Raw genomic sequence first — 18,661 nt, 5'->3', positions numbered from 1 at the left:
ATCTGACGTTCATTGATTGTCCCGTTTCAACGATATATTGTTTATATAATGTTTTCCTCCTTTCCTTCCTTCTTTCTTTCCCCCATTATACCTCAGCACCGTCGCACAAATAAGTCTGTTGGCAAGTTGGTGTTTCCGGCGGTAGGGGGTTGGTATATATATATATATATATATATATATATATATATATATATATATATATATATATATATATATATATATTTCTCGAGCACCGGTTTCTGCCGCTCCTTCTATTATCCCTTTCAGCGACACGTTAGCCCACGACCACCAGCGAACAGAGGGGTGCTGTGCGCGCCGTTGACACGCCGGCTGACACGCGGCCGTTGACGCGTGGCTGACAGACGGCCGTGTCCCCGGCCTTGTGCACAGCACTCCTTTATTCTCAATTCTACGCCCTCGATCGCCGCTAACACACCTTCGCTCGTTGCCGCACGTACCTGCTTTACCCCCTCTCGCCTTTAGAAGAACCCTACCTATATACACTATGCCGAGGAAATCGTATGTCGCCTTAAGAGGAAGCTTTAGCTCGGGTGCTCCTATCTAAATACATGTAAAAGGAGAATTCGTTTTTCTCGGCAACCACAGCACCAAATTTGACGGGATTTGTTGCATTTAAAAGAAAAACTTAAAATCTAGTGACTGTTGGTTTCGAATTTTCGATTTAGGTCGTCAATTTTTTATTAAAAATTGGCAAAAATCGCAAATTTTCAGAAAACGAAACTATCAAGTTTACAACTCTTTAACTCAGCAAGAATAGGTGATACCGCAATTCTGTGAATTGTACCTAATAGCACATCTAAAGCGGACAAATTTGACATCTTATTCATGAATCTCAAGAAATTTATTAATATGTAATTACAACTTTTGCAGAACCCTCGTAAACAACGTAACAAACTCACGTAAGATGTAAAATGACATATGAAATTTGTCCGCTTTGAATGATCTAATGGATGCCGTTTACAAAACCGCGATATCTGTTCTTGATGCAGAGCTATTAGTTTGTAAACTTCGTGCTTCTATTTTTTTCGAACTTCTGAAATTTTGTAAATCTCTTTAACAAAATTCAAGCCCTAAATCAAAATTCCGCTTCCAACAGTCACTAGAATTTAACTTTCTCTCTCAAAAGCAACAAATTTCATTAAAATCGGTCCAGGGGTTATCTCAGAAAAACGTTTTTGCGTTTTTACATGTATTTGAATAGGCCGCGTCGGAGTTGGGCCCGAGCTAAAGCTTCCTCTTAAGAAAGACAAGTCCACTTGTCTAAACGTTGGCTCCAGCTTTCACCGTGTTCTCGTTTTGCTTATCGTCTTGAACTTCCATCTCCCGCCTTCCCCCGCTTTTCTCTATAGGTAACAGAGGGGCATAATCCCGCGATCTCACCCAAAATTGACAAAAAAAAAACAGTCCGTCGCATGGCGGCAGTTACAAACTATCCTGCGCTCTGGCAAATCATATATCCGGATATATATCAAACGGACAAATGCAACAACTGTGAATCCGGAGCCACTCTGGAGCATATATACGAGGTCTGTTAGAAAAGTATCCGACCTTATTATATATATATATATATAAATATATATATATATATATTGCGATCACCTGATGGATATGAAACAAGAGTGCTTGCATCAGCCGACCTTGAACCTTCGTGCGCATGTGCGAATTTTTTCCCGCCTGCCGATAGCGTCAATCGCTGAGACGCAGCGTTTGAGTGAGGTAGTGCGTAGTGCTCTCCTCGGTTCTCTATTGCAAGGAAAATGGCGGAGCGACTGGAGTAGCGCTACTGCATCAAATTTTGCCAGAAACTGGGCGACAGCTAAGTCAAAACCATTCGGAAGATTCAGACGGCTTTCGGTGACGATGCTATGAGCAGCATACAGATTAAAGAGTGGTACAACCGGTTTAAAGACGGCCGCACATCAGTAGAGAGCGAGCCACGCTCCGGTCGGCCATCAACATGCCGAAATGACCAGGTCATTGCCGAAGTGAACGCTGTGGTGATGCGGCACCGTCGTGTGACTATCCGAGAAATTGCGGAAGAGGTGGGCATCAGCACTTTTTCTGCACATTCCATTATGACCGAAGATTTGGCCATGAAGAGAGTTGCGGCGAAATGATCGTGCCGAAGCTGCTCACGGTGGAGCAAAAGCAACTTCGCGTTGAAGTCTCACAGGACATGCTGGATTCCACAAACAGTGACCCCGACTGCATGAAAACCATAATCGCTGGTGACGAGTCTTGGGTGTACAGGTACGATCCGGAAACCAAATCCCAGCCTTCACAGTGGAAGCATTCCACGTCACCAAGACCAAAGAAGGCCCGCTAAGTGCGCAGCAACGTCAAAGTGATGCTGACTGCTTTCTTTGACTCCCGCGGTGTGGTGCACCACGAGTACGCACCACAGGGTCAAACAATCACCAAAGAGTACTACAGCTGGGATGTCATCCGTCGCCTACGTGGTGCTGTGCGGCGCAAGAGACCGGAGTTGTGGTCAACAGGAAATTGGCGCATCCACCACGACAATGCTCCTGCACATTCCTCGCACTTGAGTCAGACTTTTCTGGCGAAAAAGCAGACTCCGTACTCTCCTGATATGGCCCCCTGCGACTTCTGGCTCTTTCCCAAAATCAAGAGGCCATTGAAAGGAGCGCGATTTCAGACAAGAGAGGACATTATGGCTGCAACGACAGCTGAGCTAAACTTCATTCCGAAAGAGGCCTTCTCGGAATGCTTCCAACAATGGCAGCACCGCTGGGAGAAGTGTGTGGAGTCCCAAGGAGACTACTTTGAGGGTGATTAGGTTTTCAACGCTCCAGTTATGGCAGTTTATTTATTTTTTTGTTCGGCCAGAGGTCGGATACTTTTCTAACAGACCTCGTATTATGAAAATGCCGAGGGATAAGTAACAATAACGAGAACGCGGCCTCTAGCAACAGCCTTCGCACGCGCTCGGAGGCCGCGCTGCTCAGCCCGGCCCTCGAGGATCAACTGTGGGCCGTCCAGCGGGCCGAGGATGCCGCCAGGACCCACGAACTCCTGGCCGTCACCTGAAGGCGAGGCCTTTGGCCCACCCCACCAACTCGCAGGACACACAAAGTTATTTCCTCCTCCTCGAAGTTTTATATATATATATATATATATATATATATATATATATATATATATATATATATATATATATATATATATATATATATATATATATATATATATATATATATATTGTCGCGAAGCACTTTGAGCAGCGAGAGGTAGTGTAGCCGATCGAGCACCGAAACAAGGTTGTTCTTTCTCGTCGTCGTTGCCTCTCTCCTAGCCACAGCCCCACTGCTCCTTATTTTACAGTACAATACATACATATATATATATATATATATATATATATATATATATATATATATATATATATATATATATATATATATATATATATATATATATATATATATATATATATCGCACGTTTTAGCATAACATTTTCCTAGATTTGGACAGACTTCTCTTTTCCGTTTAGAAGAGCGACGAGTAGGGCAAGTTAAGCAAGGTTCATTATTAGCGGCAGCGCAAAGGACAAGGACGAAGCTAGACGACAAACACCGCCCTAAACAAGGTCTGAAATCTATGGATCTAGGAAATTTTTTGAGGGCTGGCAGCACCAAGCCAGGCATTTTTTCTTAACACCCCTGCCTTCTTCCTTTCATTTCTCTCTCTTGGCGACAGCAGTAGGCTTTTAGTCAAAGTTTCTTCGTCAAATTTTTCACATCCAGCAGGGCCATAGAAAGTGTGAGCGAGTTCGACGAAACTAGTACTCTACAGTAAATCTAGACCGTAGACGAAACCTCAATGTCGCCCCGCAGAAATTTCTACAAGTGCTTCATCACACATGTTTCCTTGTTTCCACGGGATATTCATGAACTAATCAGATGCAGGTTTGATTCTGCGCAACACCTCTCAGCAAAGAGCGGCGCGCTAGAGGTTAGATATATAGACCGTACTCCCTACTCACGTGCTTACATATGCTGAATCTTCTTTGCGGTGTGCGAGGCAGCCCTCACCAAGAACATTGGAAGCAGCAGCAGCTGGAGTGGGCGTAAACGAAATACTATTTAATGGGCGAACTTTACGAAACAACTTTAACTGCGCGCATAATGAAACAATAACAGTATTCGACAAATGTTTGCTCATGCTACAATCGTCACAGAAAGCTCGCTGATTAACCTTGACGCCGGCGAGGTGCACGTATACGCCTCGCGCGTGTGCACTTGCCGTGGCCTGAAGCAGCCCCCTTGATCGTGAGCTCCGTCGACTTATGAAGCCTTGGCGACGCATGCGCCAAGGTGCGCAGAGCACCGGGTGGCCAGTTTGCCACAATCACAGATGTGTTGTCATGTAGCAGTGTCTGCTTATCGATCGATGTGTGTGGCGAACAATATAGGGATCTCGGTAATCCCCAGAATACATACATACATACATACATACATACATACATACATACATACATACATACATACATACATACATACATACATACATACATACATACATACATACATACATACATACATACATACATACATACATACCGCAAACTGGGTGAAGTTCCCCAAGAATGTCAGTTAGATTAATAATAACAGTGAAAGAACCACTCGTATTGAGTATCACTACAATGTTGCAGCATTTAATAGATTCTTGGCGACATAGGACAAGTTGGGAGAGGAACGAAGAATAACGTTCGCCGAGCCTTTCACATGCTGAATCCACCGGTTACTTCAAGGGCAGCGCCTGTCATGTACGAACTCTGCGGGCTACATAGGAAAAGGATGGCCTCGGCCACTTCTTTGGGTTGGCCAATTCGTCGCATAGGTGTGAGGGCACAGACGGTTCTGCGGCTCTCCTCGGGCAGCGCATCGGTCATCGGAGTCTGCGTCAGCGACGGCAGCACGGCGTTGCAGCGGATGCCGTGCGGCGCCAGTTCCTGAGCTGCCATCTTGGTCAGAGCCACGACGCCGCCCTTCGAAGCGGAGTACGCCCCCGAGCCAGAGAGCCCGGTCTTGCCCAGGATGCTGGCGATGTTCACGATGGCCCCATCAATGACGCCGGAGGTGGTCATGGCGCGCGCGGCTGCCCTTGTCACGAGGAAAGTGCCCTACGGGAACCGCCAAGCGAGACAAGCGATTAGAGAAAGGCACGCAGGTTAACCAGGACGAGCCGGTTGACCGCCTTATGTAATTAATTTACGCGAGTTATTCACTGGTTTTAACGCCACAAAGCAACACTATGGGGTTGTGACCTAGTTGTTAGTTGACGTCCTCAGACACTCGGTTTTGAGTCCACATCTCGCCATGAACGAGTGCAAATTCTGATAGCGTTAACTTTTTCGTAATTCGGCACATCCGAGATTAATGCGAGATATGCGCTAACGCTTATCAACGATATTAAAGACAGTATTTATCATCGTGTATGTGGATCGCACCATAGATTTTCTTTTTTTCTGGAGCAGTACATGGTTCAGTGAAATAAGACGCTCCCCTCGTTGCCATCACTACATATACAGTAGAGTAAGGGGGGAAGGGGGAATGAATATATTGACCGACGCGATGACCGACTAAGCGGCGACGGATGCAGGACTACCGCGTGCCTCTGGCCACTCCGTCGCTGCCGTCGTCGTCCGACCGACAGTAGCAGACCCTTCGCCGCCTCGTGGCAATATACTTAATTTTGCAGTGTAATTTATAAGCTGCATAGCGCTACACAATACAGTAACAAAGCAGAGAGACAGAATAATTACTTGAAAACTTGACAGAACATTAAAGCATAGAAGATAAAAGCTCAAGACAGACAGAAAGTATCAAGATACATTGGCGATCAACAAGCTACTCGTCGAGAGGTCTATAGACTCGATTCCTGGCCACGGAGACATAATATGGAGTAACGAGAAGTGCGTAAGTCAGAGAGCTCTCAGAATAAAAAAAAATAAAAAAAAATTACGCCCCGAAGTACAGCTAACTTACCACACTGTTACCCAGCCTCGTTGGCGTAGTTCAGAAGGTGGCCAAGTGTAAGTTTGGTTTCTCCGCTGTGTATTACATGGCAAGTTTCCTTTGGGGATATTTTTGGTGTATCCCCATGTATAGTGTGAGGTGCGTTGAAATGCGCCCGCCACCACAAGTTGGTCTCTAGTGACCGCTGCCAAATTTTCTTCCGAGAAGAGCTCGGCGAAGTCCTCGTGTCTGTTCTTAATGTTCAGAATGATGATGCGAGCCTTCCCTCTTTTCTGGGGGAGGATGCTGACTAATAGATGGTTCCTATCTAACCTCTTATAATTATTCTCCTTGACCGTGAAGGATTTAGCCACCAATGTTGCAACCCGGGGATATTCCAAATTTTACAATGTGTAATAGCCTGGCAATATGACAGGGCGTTTCCATATTTCTTGTAAGCATATTACGTCGGGAGGAATTGGTGAAATTGGGATATATCTCTGGAGGGCCACCGCACGTTCGTGAAACATGCGGCAGTTCCACTGCAACATTTCTAGATGTTCAGAATTAAGTGCCTCATTAGTGGTCAAATCCGATACTCTCGTAGTCCGTCACCTCGGACGCGTTTGTGGTGCGGCGACAGGCCGACGATCTCGGGTTTGCGGCAGGGCTAGCGCTGATGCGTTTTCGCGCCTCTCTCATAATGCTAATTAGGGAGTCGTTCACATAAGTTCTGAACTGCTGGAGTTCGAATTGTATCTGTTGAAATTGTTGCACTTGCTATTTTGTTGTATTATTTGCTGCTGCATTTGTTGCATCATGCATTGCACTGTGGCCTCCCAGGCTGGATGGGTAAGGGGGTCACGAGTGGCACGGGGTCGGGTTGGGATTGGCACAAAACAGCGTTTTATTTTTATTTTTTTTAAAGTAACTGTAATGAGAACGCATTTCGTCGGACACTTTGAAAATTAATATCTCGAAAATGGTGCAATCCTAGAAATTCGTTCCAAGTGGATATGCTTTGCGAACTCACTAGCTACAATTCTCAGATTAAGATATTTGCTGTGAAATAATTAATTAAAATAACAATTAACGCAATTATGTTAATTATTAAATGAGGTATTTTGATTTCTCATAGAAGTAATGTCTGCCTAATCGAGTACTTAGATCAAGAGTTAAAAGTGCTTTTGCTAGCTGCACAGCCAAATCTTTAACATTTGGAAAAGGAAAAGCCCTGTATACAAGACCCCCTTTCACAGTGGGTGATGATCAAAGGCAGGCTACATGCATTTCATTATCAGAGGAAGCGATTACACGAAGTTTCAAAAGGCATCACCTAACATTGAGGTTGATAACATTTTTAGTTGCTTCAAACAGCTCTGTAATCACTACGGGGGCTTCCGGTGAGAGTGATGTGATTTTTTGTATAGTGGGTGTTTGGGCGCTAACCTTGAGATTGACCCGAATTATTTTGTCGAAGGCTTCATCCGTCGTGTCGACGATGGGTGAGAGCCCAGCTATGCCAGCGCAATTCACCACAATGCTGACTGGAAGCGACTCGGTGTCCTTGATGTCGGCGAACAGCTTCTCCACAGATTCCGTGTTGGCGACGTCCAGGAAAGCTTCCTTGTGAGTTGCGGGGCCTTCGAAGAATGAAATTTGATTATTCATCGCATGTATTTGTTAATTACACAATATTCATGTAGCTATACAGAGCAGAGTAGATACAAGGATGCGCCTTCTGCACCCTCTGAAAATGTATGCAACACGATAGTACTTGGTCCACCGAATAAATGCCTGGTGAATTACTATTCCCACATTGTCCAGCCACGAGTCACAAGTCACGAAGCAAATAACTAAGACCAGCGGGCCATACTGAAAAAAAAAGGCTTTTTGTTAAAGCGAATTGCCATCTCCATAGACAGCCTATGTAGATAGCATACAGAGACAGACATTTCATAGACTAGTCTGCAAGTGTAAGGCCAAAAGTCATTAGATTGTTACGAGCACTTTGCTAGTGGCCGGCCGCCTTCGCTAATGTTATCTGAATGCTCAGGATTGTACGCTCCGAACAATTCTAGCTTTACGTAAAGAGCTGGCCCGTGGTTTGTGAACGGTTGGCCCCTGCCCACAGTGCCGTTCGCGTCTGCTCTACTGTCCGTACCCCAAGTCCAAGCTGTGCGTACAATTATTCATCACGAACAAACCGGCAACCTTCAAGGCTTCTGAAGCACACAACGGGTAGGGTTGCATCTGGGCAATTTTCCAACTGGCACAGCCGGGCTTCTTCCCCTCAACGAGCAGGTTGCCAGTTCGAACCCCGCTCTGGCACGGCATCTGTCGATTTACCTGTTCTTCCTAAATGACACTTCGTAAATTACATCACAAGCGCTCCACCGGGCGCTCATATACGTAGCGAACAACTGTGAACTGTTGCAAGCGGGTTCATTCCTAATTCCTTAGGTCGTTAATTGTCGTGAAGCTGCATGCAGTGTTGTCCGAAGTTGCCTGATTGAGCGCACCATACTTTCACATTTATGTTTATTACGATAGCAGTTATATGGGCACTCCAAGCAAATTCCCGAAGCCCAAGTGTGATAACATCGCGGCCGCGAGCCTTATGCTGTAGGTGCGAGTGAAAGCTTGCGAGGGTGCGCCGAGAAAGAGAGTGGCTTTATGCCGCGGTGTCTTCTCGCGCTCGCAAGGGAGGAAGACGGGAAGGTGCGCGCCGTCTTCTCACGCGCGCAAAGGCGAGCTCGGGGAAAGGGCGGGGGTGGGGGCGGGCAGGTAAGTGCGCATTTCCTCTTCTACTCCAGCTGCAGCGGCTTGAGCGCGGCTGCACGCGTCCTCTCTTGCAGGCAATCTGCGCCGGGCTCGAAGATCTGATCTGAGAGAGCTGATGGCTTCGTGTGCGCCGTGTTTTCGCGCGCCTAGTTCGCGTTTAGGCGAGAGGCCGCGCGGAGGGGAATTCGCTCCCCGCTGTCGCCGCTCTTCATCACGCCGGCTTTCCGACGCCGAGGTACTAACCGAGGTCCGCGTTTATTGAGTGAGAGGTGTTCGTGTTTGTCTGTGCGCACGTGACAACGTGCTCGTTAAAGGGACCCTGAAACGATTTTGACGATTTTCTACAAACGTACTGAGTCGTTAGAGTAGGCCCTTCTGATCATTAATTGACACATCTAAGTGCTCCGCGTAAAGCGTGTAATTTATTATAAGGTTTTAAAAATGCACATCGCTGCCGATCGGAGCACGCTGCTCGGCGGAATTTTAAGCCGCCCCTACCCATATGACGAAAATCACCCATATGACGTCAGTGGGGCGAGCTATCCGATTGGCTGACCAGGGCGCGTGATCAATAATTTTTCCAACTTTATGGTAAGCAAATGATCTTCGTAATAGTTGGAATGTTAGTTCATTTGTTTTTATAAACAGAAAGTAACATAAAGAGAATGCACAAGAACGATTTTTTAATACAATTAAGCGCTTCCGGCACACATCAAGTGTCGTCTGCTTGTGTTACAACATACTCCATTTTGACGAGAGCTCCGCGGACCGAGTTGGTCTCAGTCTTTTCGCGAGCACTATGATTCGACTTTGTTGCTTTGTGGACTGCAAACGTAGCGACTGGCAATATGTCAAGCTGCGACATCGTATCCCTCTGCAAGGCAGCATACGAGCGAGCTGGCTGCTGCGCATCAGACTGCCGCTATCCGATCGGCGCTAGGGTTTGCGCGTTTGTGGCCGTCACTTTACACCGGAAGATTACTAACGCAATAGCGTTTCGCGAGTCCGGTATTAGGGCAAATGCAAGCGCAAGGGGACAGGGTCTGGCCGCTTGACTGTGCTGTAACGGGATGAGCCATGGGATGAGCAGAATCGCAAATGCGAATGGTCTGCACGGTGCTGCCACCTGGTGGCACAGAGCTCAACCATACACAGTAGCAGTAACGAAGTGTATTCTTCTTTGGCTGCTGGTGTGTATTTTTCGCAGGAGTGTAATCATCAACACTTTGTTTTTATAAATGTTTAAAATGTTTTACACTTGGTTAGAGCAATATTAGCGCTTTGTTTGGCTGGTTAAGCGCTGCGCCAACAAGTGGCTGGACCGTGCAGACCGATCAGGCCGCACGTACGTCTACGCTAAAGTTCCTTCATCAGCTTGAGTTTATGCCTCCAGTCATTTGCCGAAATGACCAGCTTGCCTGTGGTTACCGGAATACCAGACACGTTCGGCGCTACGACAGAATGCTCGCAACGCACGCTGCTTCGATAACTCTTGCTTGGGATCGACGGCCAAGCGGCTAGCGGAGAGGTTTCACGCGGGCGGGGGCAGGCTCCAAAACAACCGGAAGTGGACGATGTGACGTCGATTCGTGACGCGAAACCAGTGAAGGCGGAGCTCAGCCCCGATCGCTCGGCGAACGAGTTGAGGAGGAAAAGCATGACTAGGGAGGAGAGTAACTTCTAATCGCTTGTAGTTCCATTAATACGTAACGCTTCACTTAAATTGTGGTGTGAATGTTCTACTTAAGCTGTACCCTACGCGTCTACAAAATTTGTCCGAACCGTTTCAGGGGCCCTTTAATTTAGTCAGTAAGCGAATGTTTACGCCAGTTTATGCAGCTGATAAAACGACTAACCCTACTTCGTATAGCTGTCTAATAATTTGCTTTCGAAACCAATTCTTCGCATGTCGGGAGAAACTGTGACTTCTCCTTCTGAGCTTTATACTCAATACACGGGTCCAAAATTCCGGGTTTCTCCGATAAGACTTCACTATGGCCACCCACTCTCGGCACTAATCGTAGCAGGTGGCACGTCCACAATGGGCCACATGCGTAAAATAGACGGACATGTTTGTTCTCCTGCCCTCAAACTTGAGCTTCTGAACTAAACGGAAACGACACTCTTGTATAATATATATATATATATATATATGATCCCTCGCAAGCTTATCTCACCGATGACTTAGAAGCCGTACAAAACCGCGCTGCTCGCTTCATTACGTCACAATATTCGACATATCAGCGTAACCACCTTAAAACAAACTTTGTCTCTTCCATTGCTTGCTTCACGGTGCGTAACGTCTCGTCTTTGCCTTCTTCACGCTTTCTTTTACTTCACAAACTCGGGACACGCCCTCTTAAAACGCCCGTTCAGAACATCGTCCCGTTCATCTCATACTCGACCGTTGGCGGCGATAAAGTGCCGGACGACGTCAATGAGCAGCTCATTCTTCCCCCATGCCGCAACACAGCAACAACAACACACAGCAACAAGAAACACACTGGGCGTGGGGCGATCGCCTAACCACGTTCAGAGACCTCACCCAACACTACAGACTCGAAAGACGCACATTCCCGCCACCGCACGATAAATTGAACAGGAACGAAGCCGTAACTTTACGCTTGCTCCAGACATACACCTACCCTAGCCCCGCTATCTTACACCACTGCTATCCGCGTTTGTATCCAACAGACGCGTGTAAAACACGCGGACACAGAGCAACGCTGCGACACGTGCTCTGGGAGTGTGCCGGCAACAACGGTAATCAGAGCAGCTCCGTTGGCGACGCGTCCATAATCGCGGCTGTTGCCAGAGTAGGAGAAGGCTCGAGCTCCGTTCTTCCCGACGCCGCCCCGGATGCGGGAGCCGCCGGGGACCTTCTCCGTAGGCGTCGCCGCCGCTGGGAGGCGGCTATCAGAAGTTCAGAGCTGGCAGACCAGCTCTGGGCCGTCCGGCAAGCCGAAGATGCCGCTCGAGTCCAAGAACTTCGAGCCGTCACCTGAGGCCACCACATCAAGAACTGCCGGACAATTCTTTACTAAAGTTTCTTCCTCTTCTTCTTCGTGCTGCGACCGCAAAACATATCGCGAGAAACTAACCGATTTTGATAACGCCAACGCTACCGCCTAAATACCACACTGGCCTTCTTATTAGTATTTATTTATCGCCTCGTTAGTATTGTTTATATCTTCCTTTTTTCCTTTCTTTTTTGCACCTATTAGAATCGATGTGCACTTTCTTACTGTTACCTTCTTATGAAGCTGTGCACCTATGATGTACGCCCCCCCCCCCCTTATGTAATGCCTTCGGGCCCTTAAAATTGAATAAATGAAATTATATATATATATATATATATATATATATATATATATATATATATATATAATGTAAACACATGAACATATCGTGTCGATGACACACAATTAACCGCTACACGTGTAATGTTTAATTCTGCAACGAGTAGTGTAAAGAGTACTACAAGAGCGACTCCAAGCAACGCTAGCCTGCATAAAAAATTAAGCCAAACTCCGACTCTTTCCCTTCAATAAAAACTTCCCCTCTCTCTTTAGCGATTTCGTGTTTTGGTAGTGGCAGAAACCATTAATTGCAGTAGTTGAGATTGTCGCAAACCTACGCCTAATTCAAATACTTAGTACAAACAATCGGTACCTGGTAGCTCTTCTGCCACGATCTTAGCGCCATCCACTTTGCGATCGGCGACGATGACTCTGGCTCCTTGGGAGGCCAGGGCGTGGCAAGCCGCCTTGCCTATGCCGCTGGCGCCTCCAGTCACAAGGGCTAGCCGACCTTGCAGGGACATGCTTGCCGTGCTGCTAACACCGGTGAACTTGACACGGGATCTGCGGAATGCCCATCCACCTCGATGCGGACGCCCCTCCCCTTTCTTGTCAGTTGACAGGCGCACGCCTGCGCGGCGCGCTCCCGATAATATTTTCCGCAAAGGCCCTTGAACGATATCACAGGCGCTAGGCATTCTTTGCGCGCTACTCAATGTATCCGTTTGGCTCAGTTGAGTAGATATCAGCCAATTGTCATTTCTGACACATTTAGTAGGGAAGGCGGCCGTCCGATGAACGAAAAGCTCTTTGAATCCAATCCCTGTTTCTGGTTCGTTTTTGTGAGCTTTAAAGAATATCGGAGTGTTCGACAAGTAAACAAAGGCACCGGTTACATTTTAATGTTGCTCTCGCTGGCAGTTCTTTGTACATGTTCCTCTCTTTTCTCGGCCCAAAAAATTCCTCCTTGGCATCGCCAAGCGTTAGGAGGAACATACGAGCCGCGAGAAAGTCCCTGACCGTAGCAAGACCGTATAGCTCACGCCTACATATATGCACTGTTCCGAAAAAGCGCGTCTCCAAAATTTTCACTGCCTTCCTCAATACCTTCGCTCACAACGAATTGGTTAATTGTACTGAAGAATGCCTTGATCAATTTTAGTGAAGTGTTTTTTTTTTTAATCAGAATAGTGAAAGCGTGAGTGCGCGCACGAGGCTTTTTTGATCTGTTAGCCCCCGACGTATCTTACTTCTAGAGTTACTGTATATGCTAGCATATACAGTAACTCTACTTACTTCAACACATGGGCGCCGACTACGTTGGGGGGGGGGGGGGGGGCGACCAGGGCCCTAGCCCCTCCCCCCCCCCCGCCTCACTGCGATGCCGAAGCCTACCCCCCCCCTCCTCCTCCTCACTAAACGTGTCATAACTAGAGTTTTGTCACCCACATCATTTGAGGTTTCTTTTGAGTTGCCTCGACCTATTCACTTAAGATTTTATTGAGGCTATAGCTTAGTGCATCATTGTTGGCGCGGACGTGCAAGGGTTTTAATTAATGCGGCTGCCTCATCCGTATTTTTTCACTTCAACATTGTGTTAAATTTCCGCTGTAAACACTGTGCACATAAACAATATATTTAAATATATACACGACAAAGTTTATTATATTATTAAGGAGAAGGAGATAGCCAATTAACGATCATTTCTAAAGGTATGGATAGCTTATGCCTAGAGAATGAATGTGTTGCTGTATGTTCACCTCGCTTCAAAATGCTCTGCGTGCTTTCTTGACTGAAAAAAACCTGTAGACTTTAGTGAGCCCTTCGGCAGAATCCTTTATCAACGGCGTGTGAAATGCACGTGAATGATAAGTGTCTCAGTATCGCTTAAAGTAAGCATGTTGAAACAAAAAATGACTTAATCCAGTTTTGATTGTAAGGAGTAATATCTATTTTATTCAAAAAGAAAGCAGAAGGAAGGTGTTAGTTATATGCACAACGAAAAAAATGGTAAAACCCATTCCAAATTGAGTCGAACATTTTCAAATACTAATGAAAAGGAGATGCATACAGAAGTAAATATTTTCGGATATGAGCTATTTCTATCAACTGATAGCAAGCTCACCGGTATGAGGCCTGAACTTTCTCTCTCAGCAGCTGGGAAGTCAACCTCAACAGTTCTGACATACTCTCAGCCCGTACACATCATCTCAGTGTTGGGTTTCACTTCTTTAAAGAGTTTATTTTGGTTTTGATGAGGGGCACCTGCATCTCGGCGTCAGCCAACACTTAGTTTTTTCAGCTCAATCTCCTTTAAAGAGGCGGTGGCACGCTTCATTTCCCGTTAATTCCTCAGTGCGTCATTTCTTTCTGTTCTCATACTCATTCCGCCATGCGTTCATCCCATGGACCATTTGAAGAATCTTCTTGGTCAGTTGTACAGTCAACGTCCGATATTTTGGACTCCCAAGGGGCCGCAAAAACATCCGAAAAAAAAAAAAAAGGTGGTGTCTTAACTGCCGTTAAGGGCTAAAATTGCCACAGGCACGTCCGAAAAAGATCTTAAGGCCTGCGAGTACACTTATTAGGCATATCGGTGGTCGTACTGTGACAGGAGACGGGGGTGCACGCGTGTATAATTAAGGAATACATACCGAGTCCCGTAACAATTGCCCCCTTTCCACGCTTATGCTTCACCACGTAACATAGCTGTACTGGGGCAAAGCTAACTTTTGGAGACTCGCATTACGCAACGCGCTGTGCTTTGCGAGCTTCGAAGCCAATCGCGAGGGTTACAAAGGCTGAGTCGGTACCATTGCTGACAGCGGTGAATTATTTCAATGAAAAACACGGCACCGCACGGCAAGAAGCTTAATAGCGAAGGTAGAAGCAGCTAGGCCTAACGTTGCCGCGGTGGTGGCTACGGCTGCCGGCGGATCTGCTTGCGAGAGTGCCGGTGGTGGCTTTAATGCCATTTCATACCTGCAGTCAGGGCAATATACATTGACTATATGGAGTATGTGGTGGTGCCGCGAAGCCGTGCGAATAATAGGGCATCTGGAAAATCGGTCGTTAACTACTCTGGCAATGCCGTGCCACCGAACACCTATGCCGTGCCTCGTGCCGATGACACGGCGTCAATGACAATTTGTTGCGATTACTCTGTTACTGCAGCCAGCATTAACACGACTTTCGTTCCCTTTCAATAATATTACAGCTAATTTTCCCTGATAGAATCACAAATTCCCTGAGTTTTCCCCGAGTATTTCCAGACTATTCAGATTCCCTGAGAATTCCCGGTTTTCCCGGTTGGTAGACACCCTGGGAATTCATATCTCGAAACTGGTGTCGTCCTGAGAATTTGTTCCAAGTGGATCCGCCTTGCGAAGTCCACTGCTAGAATTTGTTTCAATTTCTTGTGCAATTAGTGTCCGCAGCATCGAGTAGACCGGCTCATAAACTAAAATTGAGCTATCTCCCACAGGCAACCTTTCAAAAAATTTGAAACCTGTATATCAGTCATGGATGTGTGGCGGTAGACCAAACGAGTCGACTATCATCAGAAATGATGAAAACCTGGGACAAACCACAGCAGCAGTTTCAAGAAACAGCAGTGTATACTATAGGACTCCATATATGAGTCCCAGTAAATAACTATTTTAAGCCATTTTGGTCGGTGTTCAGACCTCTTCCTTTTAAATATGCACGGATGTTGTAGCATTTATGGCCTCAACCCCTCATGCCAGTGGCGTACCAACTATTTTTCGAGCAGGGGAGGCAAGCCATCTCTCTCTCTCTCTCACTATATATATATATATTTTAAAGCAATCTTTGCAGCAAGTGCCACCTGGCATCATTCTGCCGCCGCTACTCTGTTCGCATTGATGCCACGCCAACAACCGGCAGCTGCACTACCCTGCACATGATTTACCCTTTGACTTCTCTGCTGTACATGTTCGTTTTTCGTATGCTTTACCACAAAGCCCGACACGGAGGGCTCCTTTCAACGGGAGAGGAGCGAGCTGGCGCGCAGCGCGGGTGGGAGGGAGGTTAGGTAGATGCCGCTTTAGTGGCCACAGACCAATAAACGATAGCATGTTCTTATATTTAATGTGTTAATGATATGTTGATTTGTTGGGAAATACTCATTGGAGATTATGCGGAAGTTAATGTTCCCGACTGGGCGGAGAATGCATGCTCAGAGCGGGCCCAGGTGATTACCCGATTGCCATTGTAATAAATAACGCTGAAAAATGCGTCTGTGAAAGTTATCTTTGTTATTGACAGATTGTACATTACGAACCATAACAGTCTAGTGTTGCCAAGATTTTAGGAGGCGTGTCACTGAAGCAAGACAAAACAAGTCACTAAAATTCTCGCTATAACTGTGAAGCAAATTTTAAGAATGTAGGTGTTTTGAAACAATCTAATATAAGCTAGCGTGAAGTAAATAATTGACCTAGACGTGTCATGTTGGTCTAATGTTCGTGCAGCTGAAGGAAAACAATGAATTTACCGACAGAGTATAGAGGGCTTTAGCTTTAGTGATGTACTTACTATAAGACAGGCGAATGTTGAAGTTTAGAATATTGATACAAGGCAGAAACATTTAAACAACGCGCGCAGGTTCGTGCGCCCCCTCAAGACGACAACGGAGTATTGAAGGAAAAGGACGAAGTAATGGCACGTGTTTTCGCCGCACGCACTCGCATCGCAGGTGGCCGTTGTCGGCGTCTACAAGAAGAAGACGAGGTGAAGCGACGCTCGAGAGAGAAGAAGAAGGCCTTCCTGATCTCCCGTTTAGAACGCGGCAGTGTTTTTTATTTACCCCAGGGCACAAGTTCGCCCACAATAAATAGTTGTATCTGGGTTTCCTTAACTGTCCGTTACATTTCTGGTGGAGGTGCGGGGTAATGATTTCCAGCCCAATTCGAGTTGGAGAAAGCAGCCCGGAACCACGCCATCTCAGACCCAACGAACTTACGCCCGTCCACCAGCGCACGAGCCGTCGCCTACGTGGTGAGCCGCCCGAGTTTCCTCTTTTGCCGGAGCAGACTATAATAGCAGCAGCAGACAATACAGAAATGACATCTCAGACAGCCTCAACCCGCATCGTGGTTGATCAGCCGCGAACGCCCGAGCCTTTTCACGGCGACACCTTCGAAGACGCCGAGGACTGGTTGGAAGGCTTCGAGCGCGTCGCTGACTACAACGGATGGGACGAAAACCGGAAGCTCCGCAACGTTTACTTCGCGTTGCAAGACTGTGCGCGAACGTGGTTTGAAAACCACGAAGCTGTCCTCCGGTCGTGGGATGACTTCCGACGGGAGCTGTTGGCCACGTATCCGAGCACAGACCGCCGGGAAAGAGCTGAAGCCGCTTTGCAAGCAAGAAGCCAGCGAAACAACGAAAGCGTGGCAATGTATCTCGAAGATATGTCCCGCTTATTCCGCCGAGCCGACCCGAGCATGAGCGAGGACAAGAAGCTTCGGCACCTGATGCGCGGCGTGAAGCAGGAGCTTTTTGCTGGTCTGGTTCGCAGCCCTCCACGCACCGTCGCCGAATTCCGCTCCGAGGCGACCACTATGGAAAGGACTCTTCAACAGCGTGCGAGACTCTACAACCGCGATATGAACATCGCCTCTGTGGATGCGATGCCGGCAATGTTCGGGAACAGCGTCGAGGTCTTACGAGAACTCATAAGGTCTGTGGTTCGAGAAGAGCTCCAGAGGCAACAGCGGAACAACGGCCCCACAGAGGTCTCTTCGTTAGCAGAAGTGGTTCGCGAAGAAGTGAGACAAGCCGTCCGCGAACAGCACCCACCAGCACAGCCGCAAGCGTCGTCACCGGTACGGCCGACGGTATCGTACGCCGAGGTACTCAGAGGATCTCCAGGACGTACCTTCGTCGCGGCAACTGCGCAGGTACCTGAACCTCGGTTCTTGCCGTCTCCGCCGAAGACGAGATACCGGAAAGCTGACATATGGCGCACTCCTGATAGAATCCCGCTGTGCTACCACTGCGGCGAAGCTGGTCATCTCTACAGGATGTGCGAATACCGCAGAGCGGGACTTCGGGGGTTTTCCATAAACGCTCCTTGCCCAAGAAACGGTGAACGCCCTTTCGAGATCCAGGAGTATTTGTCAACGCGCCAAAGCCCGCAGACTTCACAGCAACACCAACCTCGGTCAACAGTGCCGCTGAGGTATCGATCACCGAGCCCGCGTCCATCCTCAAGCTCCCCAAGGCGACGCCCCCAAAGCCCACGTCGGGAAAACTAATGCCGGCGACCTGTGGAGGTGAGGCCGCTGTCGACGCACGAACGGAGCCTCCAGCGCTGATTCTGAAATATAACGACGGACGCGAGAGCAGTTGCGAAAAGAGTGACGTAGCTTCCGATTTATGTGTGTTTATAGACGGCTGCGAAATTACTGCTTTAGTAGACACAGGCGCAGACCATTCCGTTATGAGCAAAGTACTTGCCAGAAGACTGAAAAAAGTGCTGACTCCTTGGAGAGGACCGCAAATTCGAACCGCCGGTGGACACCTTATCAACCCGGTGGGCAGGTGCACTTC

The 18,661-nt window shown here is 47.4% G+C and overlaps 1 protein-coding gene across 1 annotated transcript; it reads right to left on the bottom strand.

The window, feature by feature from the left end:
• Positions 1–4,672: 4,672 nt before the first annotated feature.
• On the bottom strand, positions 4,673–12,751 carry LOC126542525 (estradiol 17-beta-dehydrogenase 8-like). Its single transcript, XM_050189637.3, has 3 exons — positions 12,459–12,751; positions 7,452–7,645; positions 4,673–5,167 (listed from the first exon to the last, which is right to left on the bottom strand). The coding sequence occupies exons 1-3, from the start codon at positions 12,607–12,609 to the stop codon at positions 4,766–4,768; spliced, it is 747 nt and encodes a 248-aa protein (XP_050045594.1). The 5' UTR covers positions 12,610–12,751; the 3' UTR covers positions 4,673–4,765.
• Positions 12,752–18,661: the final 5,910 nt, after the last annotated feature.

The sequence above is a fragment of the Dermacentor andersoni genome, chromosome 2, assembly GCF_023375885.2.
Source record: "Dermacentor andersoni chromosome 2, qqDerAnde1_hic_scaffold, whole genome shotgun sequence".
Classification (NCBI taxonomy): Eukaryota; Metazoa; Arthropoda; class Arachnida; order Ixodida; family Ixodidae; genus Dermacentor; species Dermacentor andersoni.
This window is presented reverse-complemented; position numbering and strand designations above follow the sequence as displayed.

Coding starts and splice junctions, on each gene's coding strand:
- LOC126542525 (XM_050189637.3), bottom strand. CDS start 12,609: ATGTCCCTGCAAGGTCGGCTAGCCCTTGTGACTGGAGGCGCCAGCGGC. Junction 7,646..12,458: donor CGTGGCAGAAGAGCTACCAG/GTACCGATTGTT, acceptor CATTCTTCGAAG/GCCCCGCAACTCACAAGGAA. Junction 5,168..7,451: donor TAATTCGGGTCAATCTCAAG/GTTAGCGCCCAA, acceptor CGGTTCCCGTAG/GGCACTTTCCTCGTGACAAG.